Source organism: Lethenteron reissneri, chromosome 1, assembly GCF_015708825.2.
Source record: "Lethenteron reissneri isolate LAM-NWPU_2019-01 chromosome 1, ASM1570882v1, whole genome shotgun sequence".
In the NCBI taxonomy this organism is placed as follows: domain Eukaryota; kingdom Metazoa; phylum Chordata; class Hyperoartia; order Petromyzontiformes; family Petromyzontidae; genus Lethenteron; species Lethenteron reissneri.
In genome coordinates this window covers 7,633,961-7,656,270 of record NC_083779.1, presented here as the reverse complement: position 1 = coordinate 7,656,270, position 22,310 = coordinate 7,633,961, and the positions used below count along the sequence as shown (strand labels likewise).

Below are 22,310 nucleotides of genomic sequence, written 5' to 3'. Positions count from 1 at the left end.
TTGTCATCAGTATGACATCAGTATACCAAGTTTGCAGTCGAAGTGGGTTAAAATCGAGTTACAAGCTTTGAGGCTACGACAACAACAACAACATCGACAACACCAGACAGAGTGAGTGAAATAAAAGCGTGAAACAAAAAACACCGATCCGACACCGTGGGGCCACCGGGTGATTATCTGCAGCCCAGAGGTCGCAAACGGGTTTTGATTCCTTACCCGTACCCGTACCCGGCCGCACCAGGGTCGCAAACTCTCCCACTCACTCACTCACCCACCCACCAATTCAGCTACTCACTTACCCACCCACTCACCCACTCACTCACCCACTCACTCAGTCACCCACTCACGAGCTCACTCACTCACCCACTCACCCACGCACCCACTTACTCACCCACCAACCAGAGGTCACAAACGGGTTTTGATTCCTTACCCGTACCCGTACCCGGCCGCACCAGGGTCGCAAACTCTCCCACTCACTCACTCACCCACCCACCAATTCAGCTACTCACTTACCCACCCACTCACCCACTCACTCACCCACTCACTCAGTCACCCACTCACGAGCTCACTCACTCACCCACTCACCCACGCACCCACTTACTCACCCACCAACCAGAGGTCACAAACGGGTTTTGATTCCTTACCCGTACCCGTACCCGGCCGCACCAGGGTCGCAAACTCTCCCACTCACTCACTCACCCACCCACCAATTCAGCTACTCACTTACCCACCCACTCACCCACTCACTCACCCACTCACTCAGTCACCCACTCACGAGCTCACTCACTCACCCACTCACCCACGCACCCACTTACTCACCCACCAACCAGAGGTCACAAACGGGTTTTGATTCCTTACCCGTACCCGTACCCGGCCGCACCAGGGTCGCAAACTCTCCCACTCACTCACTCACCCACCCACCAATTCAGCTACTCACTTACCCACCCACTCACCCACTCACTCACCCACTCACTCAGTCACCCACTCACGAGCTCACTCACTCACCCACTCACCCACGCACCCACTTACTCACCCACCAACCAGAGGTCACAAACGGGTTTTGATTCCTTACCCGTACCCGTACCCGGCCGCACCAGGGTCGCAAACTCTCCCACTCACTCACTCACCCACCCACCAATTCAGCTACTCACTTACCCACCCACTCACCCACTCACTCACCCACTCACTCAGTCACCCACTCACGAGCTCACTCACTCACCCACTCACCCACGCACCCACTTACTCACCCACCAACCAGAGGTCACAAACGGGTTTTGATTCCTTACCCGTACCCGTACCCGGCCGCACCAGGGTCGCAAACTCTCCCACTCACTCACTCACCCACCCACCAATTCAGCTACTCACTTACCCACCCACTCACCCACTCACTCACCCACTCACTCAGTCACCCACTCACGAGCTCACTCACTCACCCACTCACCCACTCACCCACTTACTCACCCACCAACCAGAGGTTGCAAACGGGTTTTGATTCCTTACCCGTACCCGTACCCGGCCGCACCAGGGTCGCAAACTCTCCCACTCACTCACTCACCCACCCACCAATTCAGCTACTCACTCACCCACCCACTCACCCACTCACTCACCCACTCACTCAGTCACCCACTCACGAGCTCACTCACTCACCCACTCACCCACGCACCCACTTACTCACCCACCAACCAGAGGTCGCAAACGGGTTTTGATTCCTTACCCGTACCCGTACCCGGCCGCACCAGGGTCGCAAACTCTCCCACTCACTCACTCACCCACCCACCCACCAATTCAGCTACTCACTCACCCACCCACTCACTCACCCACTCACCCACTCACTCACCCACCCACTCACCCACTCACTCACCCACTCACTCACTCACCCACTCACGAACTCACTCACTCACCCACTCACCCACCCACGCACTCACCCACCCACTCACCCACGCACCCACTTACTCACCCACCAACCAGAGGTCGCAAACGGGTTTTGATTCCTTACCCGTACCCCGTACCCGGCCGTACCAGGGTCGCAAACGGGTACCCGTACCCGGCCGTACCCGTACCCTACCCGTACCCGGCTGGGTACGGGTAGGATACGGGTATCGGATACCCGATTGCGACCTCTGGGATGAAGCCATGTTGCAGGCGCGGGTGGGTTGATTCTAGGAACTTGAATTGTGAGAAGAGACAAGACGTTGGGAAATGAGTGACAAACGGTGACTCACCAGTGACTCACGGCCTACCCGTACCCGGCCGCACCAGGGTCGCAAACGGGTACCCGTACCCGGCCGGGTACGGGTAGCTGGGTATCGGGTAGGGTACGGGTATCGGGTACCCGGTTGCGATCTCTGCTGCAGCCGTGATGCCAACAATGCCCATTGGTGGGGCATCCACACGGGGGGAACAACAGCGACACGCGAAGATGGGGGTGGTGGGGTGGGGGTGAGAAGGGGTGAGTGGCACAGGCTGTGACACAGACGAGAGAGGGTTTTCGCGGTTCGAATCTGGAAGGACGACCCCGGTTAATACCGCGGCGGATGTCCTGTTTCCGTACGTGCGTGCGTTAAGTGTGTGTGTGTCATTGTGTGTGTGTGTGTCACTGTGTATCACTGTGTGTGTCACTCTGTGTGTCAGCGTGTGTGTGTGTCACTGCGTGTATGTGTGTCAGTGTGTGTGTCAGTGTGTGTGTTTCACTGTGTGTGTCACTCTGTGTGTGTCGCTGCGTGTGTGGGTGTCAGTGTGTGTCACTGTGTGTGTGTCACTGCGTGTATGTGTGTCAGTGTATGTGTGTCATTGTGTGTGTGTGTCACTGCGTGTGTTTCACTGCGTGTGTGTTTCATTGTGTATCACTGTGTGTGTCACTCTGTGTGTCAGCGTGTGTGTGTCACTGCGTGTATGTGTGTCAGTGTGTGTGTTTCACTGTGTGTGTGTGTCACTCTGTGTGTGTGTCACCAGCGGGCGTTCGACACTTCACGTGGCCTCAAGGTGCACCTGGCCTGGCACAAGCGTCGTGGTGACGTCACCACCACTTAGTGGCGAATGGCGGTTGTTGTTGTGTGTCACTGCGTGTGTGTGTCAGTGTGTGTGTCACTCTGTGTCACTCTGTGTCAGCGTGTGTGTGTGTCACTGTGTGTGTCACTGTGTGTGTGTCACTCTGTGTCAGTGTGTGTGTGTCACTCTGTGTGTGTCAGTGTGTGTGTGCCAATGCGCTAGTGTAGTGGTTAACGCGCTGCGCTACAAACCTGGCGACCCGGGTTCGATTGCTACTCACGGCCAACATCAGTGACGATTATCTGAACCGGTCCTGGACCTCCCCTAGGTCGACTCAGCCTCAAATGAGTACCTGGTGCGGTGTGTAGTAAACATCACCATCGGGAGACAAAGGCGGCCGGGCGTGGTGTTGGCCACCCACCCCCTCGTGTGCCGTGCCGGCCTTCATTGGTGTTCGCTGACAGCACTTGCCCCGACAGTCTGTTAAGACTACACGGGGGATCTTTGTCTTGGTGTGTAGGTGTCTCAAGTTCCTGAGACTCCGGGGGTCATGCGCGAGATGTTAACTACCTCGCCCGGTAGGCAGTGTTGAGTCTATGGGCAGTGTTGAGTCTATGGGTAGTGGTGAGTCTATGGGTAGTGTTAGTCTATGGACAGTGTTGAGTCTATGGGTAGTGTTGAGTCTATGGGCAGTATTGAGTCTATGGGCAGTGTTAGTCTATGGGTAGTGTTGAGTCTATGGGCAGTGTTGAGTCTATGGGCAGTGTTGAGTCTATGGGCAGTGTTGAGTCTATGGGCAGTGTTGAGTCTATGGGTAGTGTTGAGTCTATGGGTAGTGTTGAGTCTATGGGTAGTGTTGAGTCTATGGGCAGTGTTGAGTCTATGGGCAGTGTTGAGTCTATGGGCAGTGTTGAGTCTATGGGCAGTGTTGAGTCTATGGGTAGTGTTGAGTCTATGGGTAGTGTTGAGTCTATGGGTAGTGTTGAGTCTATGGGTAGTGTTAATCTATGGGCAGTGTTGGGTCTAAGGGTATGTTGACATTTTTTCGCACCGTACGTAGCCAGCCGCGCTAATCGGACAACAAACTGAAGACAAAAAGCAGTTCTAAAGAAATTCGTTTTCAATCTCCTCGATTATTTACAAGTGCATCATAGCTGCCCAGTGGGCTTCCTAACATGGCGGCATCTGTTAGGAGCCGTCCCAGAGAGAACCACGGGGGGGGGGGATCACGGATCGGCTCTCGATCCATCCTCGAGTCGAGCCGCGGTCGTGGAGACGGTGGTGGAGGTGGTGGTGGTGGAGACGGTGGTGGAGACGGTGGTGGAGACGGTGGTGGAGGAGGAACGGAGGTTCAGCCCAGGATGCTTCGGAGTTGAAGGTCGCGTTGCAAGCTGATCCAGAATGAAGCAGGGGTCACTCTGGGGTCACCCAGGACGTGACCCAGGACATGACACAGGTGTGACCAAGGGTTGACTAAGGGGTCACGCAGGGGTCATCCAGGGGTCACCCAGGACGTGACCCAGGACATGACCCAGGTGTGACCAAGGGTTGACTAAGGGGTCACGCAGGGGTCACCCAGGGGTCACCCAGGTGTGACCAAGGGTTGACTAAGGGGTCACCCAGGGGTCACCCAGGGGTCACCCAGGAGATGACCCAGGACATGACACAGGTGTGACCAAGGGTTGACTAAGGGGTCACCCAGGGGTCACCCAGGACATTACACAGGTGTGACCAAGGGTTGACTAAGGGGTCACTCAGGGGTCACGCAGGAGGTCACCCAGGGGTCACCCAGGACATGACACAGGTGTGACCAAGAGGTTTTCAGTTTTTCAGTTCCATGTATTTGGTATAGCCCTGTGAGCCATGCGGCTATTGACTCGGGTGCAACCGCGACAAACTAAAACATAACAAGGAGTGACCAGCGGGGTCATCCAGGGGCGACAAAGAGGGGTGATACCCCCCCCCCTCTCCTACCCCCTAGGGTGAGCCCCAGGTGCGGGACCCGGGGGGTCGATGGCCCCCCCCGGGTGAGACCCACGGCGCTCACATGACGCTGCACTTTTGCTCGGCCGCCTGTCGCACCCCGTGGAGGGTTTCCTGGGCCTTCTCTCGGAGAGACTCCACGCCCTGCGGAGACACCGAGAGACAGCATAAACACGCCCCCCTCATTAGCATAATCACGCCCCTCATTAGCATAAACACGCCCCTCATTAGCATGACCACGCCCCCCATTAGCATACGCATGCCCCCTCATTAGCATAATCACGCCCCTCATTAGCATAACCACGCCCCTCGCTGCTATAGCCACGCCCCTCGTTACACTAACCACGCCCCCTCATTAGCATAAGCACGCCCCCTCGCTTCTATAACCACACCCCTCATTAGCATAATCACGCCCCATCATTAGCATAATCACGCCCCCTCATTAGCATAATCAGGCCCCTCGTCACACTAACCATGCTCCTCTTATTCTTTGGGTCTTTCGGTGAAGTCACGTCGAGAGGTTCGTAGAAAATAACAAAACGCCCCGACGTTTCGACCGCAACGCAAGCGGCCGCCATCAGGAGTAGGGGGTTTAGCCTCTAAAGTCAAACTGTTCACAAAGGTTTCCAATGGGCAGCTGCTGTTAATGTGGTGGGTGGGGCAGCTGATGTTAATGTGGTGGGTGGGGCAGCTGATGTTAATGTGGTGGGCGGGGCAGCTGATGTTAATGTGGTGGGCGGGGCAGCTGATGTTAATGTGGTGGGCGGGGCAGCTGATGTTAATGTGGTGGGTGGGGCAGCTGCTGTTAATGTGGTGGGCGGGGCAGCTGATGTTAATGTGGTGGGTGGGGCAGCTGATGTTAATGTGGTGGGTGGGGCAGCTGATGTTAATGTGGTGGGCGGGGCAGCTGATGTTAATGTGGTGGGTGGGGCAGCTGATGTTAATGTGGTGGGTGGGGCAGCTGATGTTAATGTGGTGGGCGGGGCAGCTGATGTTAATGTGGTGGGTGGGGCAGCTGATGTTAATGTGGTGGGTGGGGCAGCTGATGTTAATGTGGTGGGCGGGGCAGCTGATGTTAATGTGGTGGGCGGGGCAGCTGATGTTAATGTGGTGGGTGGGGCAGCTGATGTTAATGTGGTGGGTGGGGCAGCTGATGTTAATGTGGTGGGCGGGGCAGCTGATGTTAATGTGGTGGGCGGGGCAGCTGATGTTAATGTGGTGGGCGGGGCAGCTGATGTTAATGTGGTGGGCGGGGCAGCTGATGTTAATGTGGTGGGTGGGGCAGCTGATGTTAATGTGGTGGGCGGGGCAGCTGATGTTAATGTGGTGGGCGGGGCAGCTGATGTTAATGTGGTGGGCGGGGCAGCTGATGTTAATGTGGTGGGCGGGGCAGCTGATGTTAATGTGGTGGGCGGGGCAGCTGATGTTAATGTGGTGGGCGGGGTAGCTGATGTTAATGTGGTGGGCGGGGCAGCTGATGTTAATGTGGTGGGCGGGGCAGCTGATGTTAATGTGGTGGGCGGGGCAGCTGCTGTTAATGTGGTGGGTGGGGCAGCTGATGTTAATGTGGTGGGTGGGGCAGCTGATGTTAATGTGGTGGGTGGGGCAGCTGATGTTAATGTGGTGGGCAGGGCAGCTGATGTTAATGTGGTGGGCGGGGCAGCTGATGTTAATGTGGTGGGTGGGGCAGCTGATGTTAATGTGGTGGGTGGGGCAGCTGATGTTAATGTGGTGGGCAGGGCAGCTGATGTTAATGTGGTGGGTGGGGCAGCTGATGTTAATGTGGTGGGTGGGGCAGCTGATGTTAATGTGGTGGGTGGGGCAGCTGATGCTAATGTGGTGGGTGGGGCAGCTGATGTTAATGTGGTGGGTGGGGCAGCTGATGTTATTATGGTGGGTGGGGCAGCTAATGTTAATGTGGTGGGCGGGGCAGCTGATGTTAATGTGGTGGGCGTTGACCGTGGCGGTGGTGGGTTTCCACCAATCAAATGGCTGCCAGGTAAAAATTAGCATGTTAATGTGAGAGATTAGCATGTTAAGGTGAGAGATTAGCATGTTAATGTGAGAGATTAGCATGTTAATGTGAGATCGGCGAGCCGAAAATACCAACTAACATCGGAAGGTGGTAGGATGGGAACATCACAGCCAGTTGTGACTTAATAAAGTGGCTTATCACATGGAAATATATTTAGCGGCCAAATATCTAAACGCGTGGTGATGTTGATTCGAAATGCGGAGGGGAAAAACCGGAGAACCCGGAGAAATATCTACACTACCGCAGGAAGAGAAACACGCAAACTCCAAATATACAGCAGCAGGCGTCAGGGTCTGAATCGACCCCACGACTTCCTGTATACCAGGCGAGGTAGTTAACATCTCCTAGCCACCATGATGATGATGATGAGAGAGAGACACGCAAACTCCAAATATACAGCAGCAGGCGTCAGGGTCTGAATCGACCCCACGACTTCCTGTATACCAGGCGAGGTAGTTAACATCTCCTAGCCACCGTGATGATGATGAGAGAGAGAGACACGCAAACTCCCAATATACAGCAGCAGGCGTCAGGGTCTGAATCGACCCCACGACTTCCTGTATACCAGGCGAGGTAGTTAACATCTCCTAGCCACCGTGATGATGATGAGAAAGAGAGACACGCAAACTCCCAATATACAGCAGCAGGCGTCAGGGTCTGAATCGACCCCACGACTTCCTGTATACCAGGCGAGTTAGTTAACATCTCCTAGCCACCGTGATGATGATGAGAGAGAGACACGCAAACTCCCAATATACAGCAGCAGGCGTCAGGGTCTGAATCGACCCCACGACTTCCTGTATACCAGGCGAGGTAGTTAACATCTCCTAGCCACCGTGATGATGATGAGAAAGAGAGACACGCAAACTCCCAATATACAGCAGCAGGCGTCAGGGTCTGAATCGACCCCACGACTTCCTGTATACCAGGCGAGTTAGTTAACATCTCCTAGCCACCGTGATGATGATGAGAGAGAGACACGCAAACTCCCAATATACAGCAGCAGGCGTCCGGGTCTGAATCGACCCCACGACTTCCTGTATACCAGGCGAGGTAGTTAACATCTCCTAGCCACCGTGATGATGATGAGAGACACGCAAACTCCCAATATACAGCATCAGGCGTCAGGGTCTGAATCGACCCCACGACTTCCTGTATACCAGGCGAGGTAGTCAACATCTCCTAGCCACCGTGATGATGATGATGAGAGAGAGACACGCAAACTCCAAATATACAGCAGCAAGCGTCAGGGTCTGAATCGACCCCACGACTTCCTGTATACCAGGCGAGGTAGTTAACATCTCCTAGCCACTGTGATGATGATGATGAGAGAGAGACACGCAAACTCCAAATATACAGCAGCAGGCGTCAGGGTCTGAATCGACCCCACGACTTCCTGTATACCAGGCGAGGTAGTTAACATCTCCTAGCCACCGTGATGATGATGAGAAAGAGAGACACGCAAACTCCCAATATACAGCAGCAGGTGTCAGGGTCTGAATCGACCCCACGACTTCCTGTATACCAGGCGAGGTAGTTAACATCTCCTAGCCACCGTGATGATGATGATGAGAGAGAGACACGCAAACTCCAAATATACAGCAGCAGGCGTCAGGGTCTGAATCGACCCCACGACTTCCTGTATACCAGGCGAGGTAGTCAACATCTCCCCGCTGTGGCGCCCATCGACACTGGGGAGACAAAGACGGCCGAGTGCGGGGTGGGGTGGTACTGGCCATCCAACCACCACTGCCCATAGACTCAGTGATGACCTTCATAGGCGCTGCTACTCGCTAAACAGCACTTGGCCCCAACAGTCTGTTAAAGTATATTCGTGGTTCTTTCGGTAAAGTCACGTAGATAGAAAATAAAAAATAAAGCTTTGTACTATGTAGTTTATATAAAGTATAAACTAAATAGTATCATCAGTATACTAAATATACTCTCCAATAAGCTCAACTACTAACAGTAAGTAATACAAAGTAATGTAAGTAGAAAGCTTTAAATCGAAAAATATGTAGTTTATACTTTAGTTGTTTACGTGGTGGTTTAGTTACTGCAGCTACATACTATTAACATTCCTTCCCTTTATTAATGTCACCCCTATCCCCTTCCTTTGTTGCTGCTAATCCTGCATAATGCACGGGCATAATGACTTTAAACCCTCCGCCAAACCTCCTACGCATTTCACAAGTAGTACTAATCGCATATCTGCATTTCCCATAAATATGCTAAATTCCTCTTCCTCTTGCACATTATTTTGTCAAGGCACCCTTCCCCCCTCAATTCCAGCTTAAATAGTCGCTCCAAGCCTGGAGTGTGTCATTCAGACTGTCTACTCGACAGACCTGCTCTCCACCTGAGGACGGTTTCTTGCGTTGTTGCCGAAACGTCGTGAGAATTATTTTATGATGTTTTATTTTTATTATTTTATTATTTCCCTTCTACGTGAAGACTTTACCGAAAGAACCAAGAAGATGAATCCCTGCAGTCACGAAAGCTTGAAATCGAAAGATATTTTATTTATTATTTACTTTTCTATCTACGCGACTTTACCGAAAGAACCACGAAGATGAATCCCTGCAGTCACGAAAGTGTTAAGTCAATAGTCTGTTAAAGGCTACACTCCGGGGGGGGGGGGGGGGGGGGGGTATGTTAGTCTTTGGTGTGCTGCCTGGTTGCCGGAGAGGACCAGGATAGGCAGCGAGTTTAGCAGCGACGCCTCCTCTACCTGCAGCTGCTGCTGCTCCTGCTGCTGCTGCTGCTCGGACCGAACCATCTTGGCGAGATCCGGGGGGAGTTCCACTGCCCCCCCCGCGAGCTGCACTTTGGCAGCGTCCTGTTCGCTCTGTGGAGGCTCCCCGCGCGGAATGGGCGATGGGCGAGGGAGAGAGAGGAGAGGGAGCGGTGGCGCAGCGGTTAGCGCCGCGCTGAGATACGGGATCGGGGAGGTGAACAAATCACTTAAACAAAAAAAAAGATGCAAATTAAATTTAAACAATGTTCTAAATTTCGATTTGAAGCTTTTGTGACTGCAGGGATTCATCTTCTTGGTTCTTTCGGTAAAGTCACGTAGAAGGGAAATAATAACATAATAAAAACTAACATCATAAAGTAATATAATATATTATTATTATATTATTTAATATTATTTTATATTATTTTATCACGTAGAAGGGAAATAATGAAAGAATAATAACATAACAAAATAATATTATATTATTATAATATTATTTTATTATGTTTTATTATTATTTTATTATTTCCCTTCTACGTGACTTTACCGAAAGATCCAAGAAAATGTTCTAAATGCCACTGAGTTATTAGCTCATTCTTTAGAAGCGAGCTGGCAAATCACAAACTAAACTACTAAGCGATACATTTTATTTTATCTTACCAGGTCAGGCCCCACTAAGCTGCGAAGTTGCTCTTTTTTAGAAGCGACCTGGCTTTCACAATCTAAACTACTAACTATGAACTAATTACATTTTTACCAGGTAACGCCCCACTGAGATATGTTGCGAAGTAGGCCTATAATCACGTGGACGTTTATAACAGCCAAAACACATTCCTGCTGCGGAGGGAGCTGGTAGGAACGTTGGGTTGCTCGGTCAATGGCCAGGGTCAACGGCGGCGTGGTGTATTCCGCAAATATGCCCGACTGTGAGGGCGGGCACAAGCCGGCGTGAGTAGGTTAAACGTTGAGTTTTTTAAGGGCACCACGGGGTGACCAGCCCCTCCCCACCCAGCCCCATCCCTCCCACCCAGCCCCTCCCCACCCTCCCACCCAGCCCCACCCTCCCCACACAGCCCCTCCCCACCCTCCCCCACCAAGCCCCTCCCCACCCTCCCCACCCAGCCCCTCCCCACCCAGCCCCACCCTCCACACCCAGCCCCTCCCCACCCAGCCCCTCCCCACCCTCCACACCCAGCCCCTCCCCACTCACCCTCCCCACCCAGCCCCTCCCCTCCCTCCCCACCCAGCCCCTCCCTCCACGCCGGACGGACGGACACAATAATCCCCTGTGGGCCGGTGTAACCAGGAGGTTCCTACCAGTATAATCTAAAGGCATGCTTCGAAATGTGTCGGGAAAGCTCCTAGAGAAAGAGAGCGAGAGAGGACGACTCAGAGGCACCAGCAGCTGATAGAATCACACACGAGGAGTGAGAAGGCAGCAGCAGCAGTAGCAGCAGCAGCAGTAGCAGCAGCAGCAGTAGCAGCAGTAGCAGCAGCAGCAGTAGCAGCAGCAGTAGCAGCAGTAGCAGCAGCAGCTGCAGCAGCAGCAGTAGCAGCAGCAGCAACAGCAGCAGTAGCAGCAGCAGCAGTAGCAGCAGCAGCAGTAGCAGCAGCAGTAGCGGCAGCAGCAGTAGCAGCAGCAGTAGCAGCAGCAGCAGGAGCAGCAGCAGCAGTAGCAGCAGCAGTAGCAGCAGCAGCAGCAGCAGGGGCAGCAGCAGCAGTAGCAGCAGCAGCAGTAGCAGCAGCAGGAGCAGCAGCAGCAGTAGCAGCAGCAGCAGTAGCAGCAGCAGCAGTAGCAACAGCAGCAGTAGCAGCAGCAGCAGTAGCAGCAGCAGCAGTAGCAGCAGCAGCAGTAGCAGCAGCAGTAGCAGCAGCAGCAGTAGCAGCAGCAGCAGCAGCCACGTGGCGCTGATGAGGAGCCGGCACTAACAACGATCGCCCTCCAAGCTCTGCGGTCCTCTATATATCTCAAGGTGTTATCGGGCCAATCAGTGACGAGCGTTTACACACGCGGGAGGAGCAACACGTACAGGTGGTGTTACTGCCCCCTGGCAGGGCCACGGTAGGAAGGGAGTGTCGCTGCATCTTCTGTGCGTGTGGACCACAGCGAGCCAGGCACACAAAGCAGTTCTAGAGAAATTCCTTTTTCAAATCTGCATTTAAAAGTGCACGTAGCTCCATGTGGAAATTTACAGCAGCCAAATCCTCCAACCACCACCATCATCATTAATTGGGTTGTGCCGGGTGGCGGAGGGGTGTACGACACAACGTAGATATGAGTGTCGCTCGGGGCAGGGGGTCCGAGTGGGTGCTGGGGGAGAGGGGAGACGGAGCCCCCCCCCCCCCCAGTGCCGGATTAAGCTAGTGAGGGGTCTGCTGCGTACCTTATGAAGGGGCCCTAAAAAATGTTTTTTTTTTAAAATAAATATTCAAACACAAATTCTTTACTTGCATAGTAAAGTCATTGTATTTTTTCATTTGCTACACAGCCAGATAATAGAAAAAGCACTAACCTTAAACACCCAGTCGTTCGTAAAAGTTGAAGGCGGTATAGTTATAGTAATAGAGCAAGTGCGGAATCACTGAACCGGAATTGATAGCTTGAAAGCATTTAGCGCGGGGCCCTTGAAAGTGCGGAGCCTGTAGCATTTGATTCTTTTGCTGCTTGGAGAATCCGGCAAAAACTCATTTCTTTAGAACTGCTATTCGTATTCTTGGTTATTTCGGTAAAGTCGCGTAGAAGGGAAATAATAAAATAATACAAATATAAAAAATAAAATTCGCACGACGTTTCGACCGCAACACAAGCAAGCATCATCAGGTGTGAAATCCACAGCAATAATTTTTGTTTTCAAACGTTATTGTTTTAAATCAAAATGTAACTGCTATTCGTGTTTAGTTTGTTGTCCTACCCCCACCCACCCACCCCCGCACCTCCTATTAGCACGGTTTGCTACGTACAAAGGTGTCAGTTTTGTACCAGTTGAAAGGGTAAAAACCTACTACTATATTTTGCCACTGGTAAAGGAGGTCTCATAGTGTAAATGCTTCACCCCGAGCTCTCAATACTCTGATAGTGCGCTGTCTTTGAGTTGTACGCCTTTTGGCGTCATCTGGTCCAACACCATGTGAGACTAGGCTCTAAGAAAAGCTGTCTCGGGTGTGGACCAATCAACTTCAAGGACAGTGCATATCATTATCATCATCAAAGTTGTTTCTTTTTGTTGGCATTTTGACTACTTGTGTTGCGGTTATTGCAAACATGATGCCTTGTATAAAGGTGTCAGTTTTGTACCAGTTTAAAGGGTAAAAAATTAACCCGTAAAAACAAAGTTTTTCACTATAAATCCTTTATATGCGTGGCATCGGTTTTATTTTATTATTCATTTCTGTTTTTCTTGAGTAAGAGTTTCATTTTTATCACATTGGTATTTTAAATTAAATATGAAAAAAAAATTTCCCTAAAAAGTGGAAAATTTTTGAAAAAAAAATCACGAAAATAAATTGTCACGCACAACGAGTCTGTGTTGCAAAATGTCAGCTCGATTGGATCACGGGAAGTGGGTTAAAAAACGACCGAAATATTTGCACGGTCGTAAGCGCGCAAGCAAGCACGCAAGCAAGTGAACTTAATATAATGGATTTAAAAACCTACTACTATGTGTTGCCACTGGTACAGGATATGTCTCATCGTGGTGCACCTTGGGCAGGTGGTACTTCTCCCTGAAGTGGGTCCGCACCGTGGCTCGCTCGGCCTTCTTCTGCGTGAAGTGCGCGTCACGTTCCATCCTGGCCACGCTCACACGGTGGGGGGGGGGGGGGGGTCACGTGGGGAGGGGGGGTCAGATGGGTGCAGACACGCCAGAGAGGGGGGGGGGGGGGTCACACAGGGGGGGTCACGCGGGGGGGGGGGGGTTACTCGGGAGTGGGTCACGTGGGAGGGGTCACGCGGAGGGTGGGGGGGGGGGGGATCACCGAGGGGGGGGTCACGCGGGGGGGAGGGTCATACGAGAGGGGTCATGTGGGGGTTTGGGCACGCGGGTGGGGGGGGTCATGCGGGGGGCGGGTAACACCAGAAGGGGGTGGGAGTTACACAGGGGTCACACGGGGGGGGGGGGGCACGTGGGGGGGAGGGTCACGCGGGGGGGAGGGGTCACGCAGGGGGGGGGTCACGCGAGGGGGTAGGGGTCACGTCGATGGCGACGATGAGAAAGATGCGTGCAGAGCAATTGGCTGCTGCTGCTGCTACCAATGTCCACGTGATGTTGTCAGCTCAGTCGGGCCCCCCCTGATCAAATACAAATATGTGATAGTTCATAGGTCACGCGGGCGGGGTCAAAGACTGATAACCCCCCCCTCCCCCCCCATGTAGCCTTCCACAGACTGTGCTGTTAGCTAATGGCACCTTTACACACCGCACCAGCTACTCATTTGAGGCCGAGTCGACCTAGGGGAGGCCCAGGACATCCATAAATGACGTCACGCAATTTCCCCCCCCCCCCCCCCCCTCGTCACACGGCGTCACAAAAAGTCAGACCCCCCCTCAAGTATGACGTCACAAAGCTTTGCCCCCACCCCCCCAAAACCATATTTACATTTTGAAAATAAAACATGCTTCAAATCGCTGTAAACTATTCTTATTGTAGTGCGTATTTAATGTGGCGCTGCACTCTGATGTTGTAGGAGACAACATTTATTAAAAAGGTGGCGTTGGAAAGCTGAAATTTAGCATAATATTCACTTGAAAATGTTCAAAAATTGCAGATGTTCAGAATATTATATTGAAATTATCTTATAATTATTAAATATTTAAAGTAATTCTAACTATATGAAAAATACTTGAAACTTTGTAGTAGAACGAATCAAAACGGAGAGTACAATTATAACAGTCGCATATTCATTCCACAGAATGAAAAGCCCTAGCAGAATTATTAAAATAAAAATGTTTAATTACAATCATTCAAAATTTTACAAAATGTATGCTTCTCCATTCTCACATGGAAAAGCAAAATGCTCCTTCAAATGTAAATAATCAAATAGTTAATAATGAAAATTTATCAAAATGAGTGTTCTTCTTGGTTCTTTCGGTAAAGTCACGTAGAAGGGAAATAATAAAATACCAAAAATAAAACATAATAAAATATTTTATTATGTTTTTTTCCCTTCTACGTGACTTTACCGAAAGAACCAAGAAGATGAATCCCTGTAGTCACGAAAGCTTTAAATCGAAAAATGAGTGTTGTTATAACAATTCTACTTAATTAAGTAGAACGTGTTGTTTATATTTAAAGTTACGCATTTTGATGTGACGTCACATTTCTCAAACCCCCCACTCCCCCCCTCGTCACACATCGTCACAAATGTCTGACCCCCCTCCCCCCCTAGGTGCGTGACGTCATTTATGGACGGCCCCTTATCCGTCAATGGGTGTTGGTGGCCGAGAGCGTGAATGGAACTCGGATCGCCTTGTTCGTACCACGTGCGATCACGACTCCACCACCACCATCACCACCACCATCACCACCATCACCACCACCACCATCACCACCACCACCATCACCACCACCATCACCATCACCACCACCATCATCACCATCACCACCACCACCACCACCATCACCACCACCATCACCACCACCATCACCACCACCATCACCATCACCACCACCATCACCACCACCATCACCACCACCATCACCACCACCACCATCACCACCACCATCACCACCACCATCACCACCACCATCACCACCACCACCACCACCATCACCACCACCACCACCACCATCACCACCATCACCACCACCATCACCACCATCACCACCACCATCACCACCACCATCACCACCACCACCATCACCACCACCATCACCACCACCACCATCACCACCACCATCATCACCACCATCACCATCACCACCACCATCACCACCACCACCACCATCACCACCACCATCACCCCATCACCACCACCACCATCACCACCACCACCATCACCACCACCATCACCACCACCACACCACCATCACCACCACCATCACCACCACCACCACCACCATCACCACCACCACCACCATCACCACCATCACACCATCACCACCACCACCATCACCACCACCATCACCACCACCATCACCACCATCACCACCACCACCACCACCATCACCACCACCATCACCACCACCATCACCACCACCACCATCACCACCACCATCATCACCATCACCATCACCACCACCATCACCATCACCACCACCATCACCACCATCACCACCACCATCACCACCACCACCATCACCACCACCATCACCACTACCATCACCATCACCACCACCATCACCACCACCACCATCACCACCATCACCACCACCACCACCATCACCACCACCACCATCACCACCACCACCATCACCACCATCACCATCACCACCATCACCATCACCACCATCACCACCACCATCCTCACACCTCCCCACACCTCCTCACACGTCACTCACTTCTCCTCCAGCAGCTGCTTCCGGTACTCCTCGTACTCATCCCGCGTCATCCCCCCGCCCCCCCCACCCGCGTCGCCCCCCCCCTTGTCCCCGCCCCCCTCCCCCCCGCCCGTGAGCCCCCCAGCGAGGCTCTTCAGCGGGCCCCCCACCATCGACTTCACCACGAAGGAGGCCATGGAGGTCGAAAGGAGCGTTCCTTCAAGACGCTTCTTCAAGACGCTCCTCCAAGACGCTGGCTCCTTCAAGATGCTCCTTCAAGACGGTGGTTTTTCTGTCGTCCGGCGACAATCCTTGGGAGCTCCGTCTCAAGGCAGCCACGTGGCACCATCAGCAGTGAAGAGTGTTTTGATCGGCAGTGAAGAGTGTTTTGACCAGCAGTGAAGAGTGTTTTGATAAGGCTATTGCTAAAGCAATGGCTGATGGGTTTGATTGCAATTTTGCGCTGCGCCTTCTGATGATGCTGATGATGCTCAAGATGCTGCTGATGATGCTGATGATGATGCTCAAGATGCTGCTGATGATGATGCTGATGATGATGTTGATGATTATGCTGATAATGCTGAAGATGATGCTGCTGATGCTGCTGATGATGATGCTGATGATGCTGAAGATGCTGCTGATGATGCTTCTGAAGATGCTGCTGATGATGCTGATGATGATGCTGCTGGTGATGCTGCTGATGATGTTGCTACTCCTGAAGGTGTTGATGTTGTTACAATTGCTGATACTGCTACTGCTGCTGATTCTACCGCTGCTGATACTGCTACTGCTGCTGATACTGCTACTGCTGTTGATACTGCTGCTGCTGCTGATACTGCTACTGCTGCTGATACTGCTACTGCTGTTGATACTGCTGCTGCTGATTCTACCGCTGCTGATGCTGCTGATATTGCTACTGCTGCTGATTTTACTGCTGATTCTACTGCTGCTGCTGATACTGCTGCTGGTTCTACTGCTGATCCTACTGCTGCTGATGCTGCTGATACTGCTACTGCTGCTGATTTTACTGCTGCTGATGCTGCTGATACTGATTCTACTGCTGCTGCTACTGATTCTACTGCTACTGATGCTGATACTGCTACTGCTGCTGATACTGCTGCTGCTGATTCTACTGCTGCTGATGCTGCTGATACTGCTGCTGATTCTACTGCTGGTTCTACTGCTGCTGCTGATTCTACTGCTGCTGATTCTACTGCTGCTGCTGATTCTACTGCTGCTGCTGATTCTACTGCTGCTGCTGATTCTACTGCTGCTGATGCTGCTGACACTGCTACTGCTGCTGATTCTACTGCTGCTGCTGATTCTACTGCTCCTGATGCTGCTGATTCTACTGCTGCTGCTGATTCTACTGCTGCTGCTGATTCTACTGCTGCTGCTGATTCTACTGCCCCTTATGCTGATTCTACTGCTGCTGCTGATTCTACTGCTGCTGATGCTGCTGCTTCTGCTGCTGCTGTTGTTGTTGTTGTCGCTGCTGCTGATTCTACTGCTGCTGTTGTTGTTGTCGCTGCTGCTAGTTGGACTGTGTGCGGATGACGATGACGACCGTGACGACGACGACGATGATGATGCTGATGCTGTGAGGGATGAGTCTGGATTTGTGGTCACGTGGCGAGGTTAATCTCTCTCTAATCCCAGGGAATTCGCAACACGGCAACACGTGTGTCTACGTGTGTGTCTGCGTCTACCATCCACAAAAGATAAAGCTCCCCCGTATAGCTTTAGCAGGCTGTTAGGGGCAGGTGCGGTCGTTAGAAGTCACCGATGAAAGTCAGCACGGCACATACAGACCGGTGGAAGTGTGGCACCTCGCCCGGCCGCCTTTGTCTCTCTCCATAGCTGGTGATATGTACACGCTATACCCAGGTACTCATACTGGTAGGAATCTCCTGGTTACACCAGCCCACAGGGGATAATTGTGTCCGTCATGCAGGGAGGGGCTGGGTGGGGAGGGAGGGGCTGGGTGGGGAGGGTGGGGAGGGGCTGGGTGGGGAGGATGGAGCTGGGTGGGAGGGGTGGGGCTGGGTGGGGAGGGGAGGGTGGGGAGGGGCTGAGTGGGGAGGGTGGGGCTGGGTGGGAGGGGTGGGGCTGGGTGGGGGGTGGGAGGGGTGGGGCTGGGTGGGGAGGGGCTGGTCACCCCGTGGTGCCCTTATAAAACTCAACGTTTAACCTACTCACGCCGGCTTGTGCCCGCCCTCGCAGTCGGCCATATTTGCGGAATACACCACGCCGCCGTTGACCCTGGCCATTGACCGAGCAACCCAAAGTTCCTACCAGCTCCCTCCGCAGGAATGTGTTTGAAGGTTTTCAGTCGACCGCTTCAGGATATTTGTCACCAATGTTAGTTGACTGCGAGCGGGAGTTTGCGTGTTCTCCCCCTGCTCTGCAGAGTGTGAGCGAGCGAGTGTGAATGAGTGTGAGCGAGCGAGTGTGAATGAGTGTGAGCGAGTGAGTCGGCGTGAATGAATGAGTGAGCAGAGGTCTCGCTCCGAATCAGTCGGGGGGCATTCTCTTTTCATCGGCTGCGTAACGCTGGTCTGTGGAAGCTACCTGGTCTGTCGCTCCAAACGAAGCTTTACGAATTTGCTCGGCCACGGTCATGCCCTCCCTTCTCCATGCTTGTGAAACGTGGACCCCTCTCTCCCCCCTCTAATGGAACATCTGCGCCGGTTATACACATTCAGGCTGGCCTGCCTACGATCCAGCCTGGTTTCAACCTGGCTGGATTATGCGAGGAGCTCACAAATCCGTGAAATATCTGGACCCATTCCCGTCAGCGAGCTCCTCCGGCAGGCGAGGCTGCGTTGGCTGGGTCATGTAGCCCGCATGCCCAGCCACCGCATGTCCAAGCAGCTTCTGTTTGGCCGCATGGAGGGGGTCTAAACGGGCGCGGCACGGGCTGGAGAAGAGATGGAGCTGATGCGGTACAGGAGGACGTGGAGCTGAGTGGACTTGCCGATGACTGGTACCAGCGGTGTCAAGATCGGCCTCTGTGGAAGAGGCTCGTGAAGGACGCTGCTGCTACTGGGCAGTTGGAGGCAGTTGCCCTCCAACAACAACGGAGGGCAGAGGAGCGACGCTCACAACAACGAGCGGAGCGCCGTTGCGGATAAAATACGGCAAGTTGGCACAGTAAAGGGGGTAATAGCTGGTGGTGCATCTGCCGGTCATCTCAGTCGGACCAACCCGTGGCACCTGCTGGGTCTGTCCCGTGACCTCCTGTACTTAGCCTGGCACAGTACGGGGGGTACAGCTGGTGGTGCATCTGTAAAGTAGTAACTCGGCAGGAGACGACTTCACGGGTAGCACACTCTTTATTTTCACCAACTTGTAGTTACACGGATGACTAACACCCTACTTCGTTACACGGGTGACCAACACCCACTTAGCTACACGGGTGACGGACACCCACTCAGCTACAACTTCGTTACACGGGTGACCAACACCCACTTAGCTACACGGGTGACCAACACCCACTCAGCTACACGGGTGACCAACACCCACTCAGCTACACGGGTGACTAACACCCACTCAGCTACACGGGTGACCAACACCCACTCAGCTACACGGGTGACTAACACCCACTCAGCTACACGGGTGACCAACACCCACTCAGCTGTACTGACACGGGCTCTTACGCCCTGTAGCCTTCCGGGACACACCCAGCCGGGGTGCCCGTCTCGGCTCTGGGTACCACCGTCCCGACCCACACGGGCGTCGGACTACGGTCCCCCCAGTCTCGGCTCCGAGCCACACAGGGCCCCTACCTCCTCCACCCCGTCTTCGGTCTTCAACTGGTTAACACTGACCACGAGTGCTCTCGCGCGTCCCCCTTTATACCCCTCCTGCGGACGTCGCTGAGAGTACCCACTCATCAGACCAATCACTGCGCACTCGCTACGATCCTCTTTTCCCAGCTTGTGTGAGCGCGCCTCACCACCGGCGCGCGCGTCCATGCCACGCCCACACCGCGTGCCCAACCCCGCGCCCCGTGATCCATCACTGCCGGCGCACGTCAATACCACCACTACATCACCCCTTACCACATAGCTCGCAGCCGACCCGGCTGCTAATAAAACATGCAACACCCCTTCACTCCCATGTGTGCCCCGTAACATAACACAAACCCTAACAACACAACATGAACACCGCAATCCGCAAACCCAGCAACCGCCACACCCGCAACAAGAACAACATGCACAATCCGGCGAGTGGCAACGATACTGTGTATGCGGAAAGAGTAACAATAAAAAAAAAATTTCTTTAATCATTTTCTCTTCTTTTCTCTCCGACTCATGCAGCGTCCCAATGTCCGAGCGTCCCTTGAACGGGACATTACCCCGGCAGAGGGGGAAGCCGGCAACGAAGTCGGGCTTTAACAAAAAAGAATTTTTTTTTTTTTTTCATGAAAAGTGTTGCGTCCTTGACCGAGTCCGCCTTGCCGGACCGTCGTACGGCACAGGACGCAGTTGGCCATCCGGCGGCGCCGGCAGTTCAGGAAGGCATGGGCCAGGCATCGGGGCTCCGTGCGAGCCGCGGGGTTCCGGTTCCCGACGGTCAACAGCCATCAGGTCCGAGACACCTGGGGGTGGGTCAGGTGGAGACACGTGAGGATCAGCCTGCGACACATCCCTCCCCGAGTCGACGGTCACATCACACGCTCGGTCGTCACGGCACAACCCGGGGTCACGCGGCGCCGCGTAGGGTTTCAGTCGGGAGGAGTGCACGTACCAACGGCGTTTTCCCCATTTAATCTGTATACTCTGGGGTCGTGCAACCCGCACAATTTCCACCGGTCCCCTCCATGGTCTCAACAGTTTGGGGGACGTAGCCAACGGTGCGTGTGGACAATGCAGCCAGGCCTTATCGCCCGGTTCCCAATTGTGCGTATGCACCTTCCGTTCATGCAATCGCTCGTTCGCGATCTGCCGAGAGCGTGAATTCAATCTCGCAGCCTCTCGCGCCTCAGCCAATTTGGCGATGTTAAACTTAATGTGGTCTGCCAATTTAGATTTCGCACGTGGCTGTGAAATCCCCAGTTGGACGTCCATGGCCGGATCAGCCTCCCGCCCATACATCAGAAAAAATGGAGAAAACCCCGTCGCCGCATGGGGTGCCATCCGATAGGCCGCTAGTACCCCCGGTACCTGTAAGTCCCAATCCACCTGGTCGTCGCATACCTGTTGGCACAGCATAGACGTAATCGTCCTGTTCAGACGTTCAACCATACCGTCAGTCTGCGGGTGGTACGGGGAGGTACGTACTTTCTTTGTACCCAACAGGTCGCACACCTCGCGCAACAAAACACTCGAAAAGTTTTTCCCTTGATCCGTCAGCAAGCGTTCGGGGGCGCCTTTGTCCAAAACGTAACCTTGGACAAAGGCGTCCGCCACTGCCGCAGCCGACTGGTTGGCGAGTGGCCACGCCATGGGCCAGCGGGTGAAGTACTCTACGCCAACCAGCAGGAACTTATTTCCCCGAGGTGTAGTGGGAAAGGGCCCCAAGATGTCTAGCGCGACCAATTCGTTCGTGCGCGAAACTTGAATGGATTGAAGCGGTGGATTAGCCGCTATTGGTGGCGGTTTTCTTTTAGCGCACCCTACACACCCCTTAAGAATGTTCGCCACGTCACTGCCCATCCCAGGCCAATAGTAGTCTCGCTGAATGAGGGCGAGCGTTTTGTGAAACCCCAGATGCATGAGTCGTTCATGGGCAGCCAGGACGACCTTACCCCGTACAGCAACCGGCACCACAAGCATGTGACGCCGGGACATGGAGTCCCACTTCATCAAGAGGCCCTGTCTGCACACCCAGGAACCGACCCGCGTTTCCCCGCCCTCGGGAACGTTAACCTTCCGACGTAGCGCGAGTAGGGAGCTGTCGGCCATTTGCAGACGGCCCCACTCGATGAGAGGCAATGCTAACAGCGAGTCCCTCCCCGTGGGGGCGTCGACCCCCGTAGTATCCGTGGCGGCTAGCACCACTTCCGCGGGGACAGCGACAGAGGGTTTACACCGCGCCGATCCCAACTGACATGCGCATTCCGTACGCGTCGGCAACCGTGACAATG

At 53.4% G+C, this 22,310-nt stretch overlaps 1 protein-coding gene across 1 annotated transcript; it reads right to left on the bottom strand.

Annotated features, from left to right (window-relative positions):
• Positions 1-5,031: 5,031 nt before the first annotated feature.
• LOC133358118 (complexin-3-like) lies at positions 5,032-16,661 on the bottom strand. The gene is made up of 4 exons (XM_061576383.1): positions 16,241-16,661; positions 13,445-13,532; positions 9,699-9,854; positions 5,032-5,115 (listed from the first exon to the last, which is right to left on the bottom strand). Exons 1-4 carry the CDS (start codon positions 16,414-16,416, stop codon positions 5,032-5,034), a joined length of 504 nt encoding a protein of 167 aa, XP_061432367.1. The 5' UTR covers positions 16,417-16,661.
• Positions 16,662-22,310: the final 5,649 nt, after the last annotated feature.

Excerpts from the sequence above, each read along its gene's own strand:
- LOC133358118 (XM_061576383.1), bottom strand. The coding sequence starts at position 16,416 with ATGGCCTCCTTCGTGGTGAAGTCGATGGTGGGGGGCCCGCTGAAGAGC. Across the intron at positions 9,855-13,444 it reads AGAAGTACCACCTGCCCAAG|AGCGAACAGGACGCTGCCAA; the intron begins GTGCACCACGAT and ends GAGCCTCCACAG. Across the intron at positions 5,116-9,698 it reads TAAACTCGCTGCCTATCCTG|GGCGTGGAGTCTCTCCGAGA; the intron begins GTCCTCTCCGGC and ends GTGTCTCCGCAG.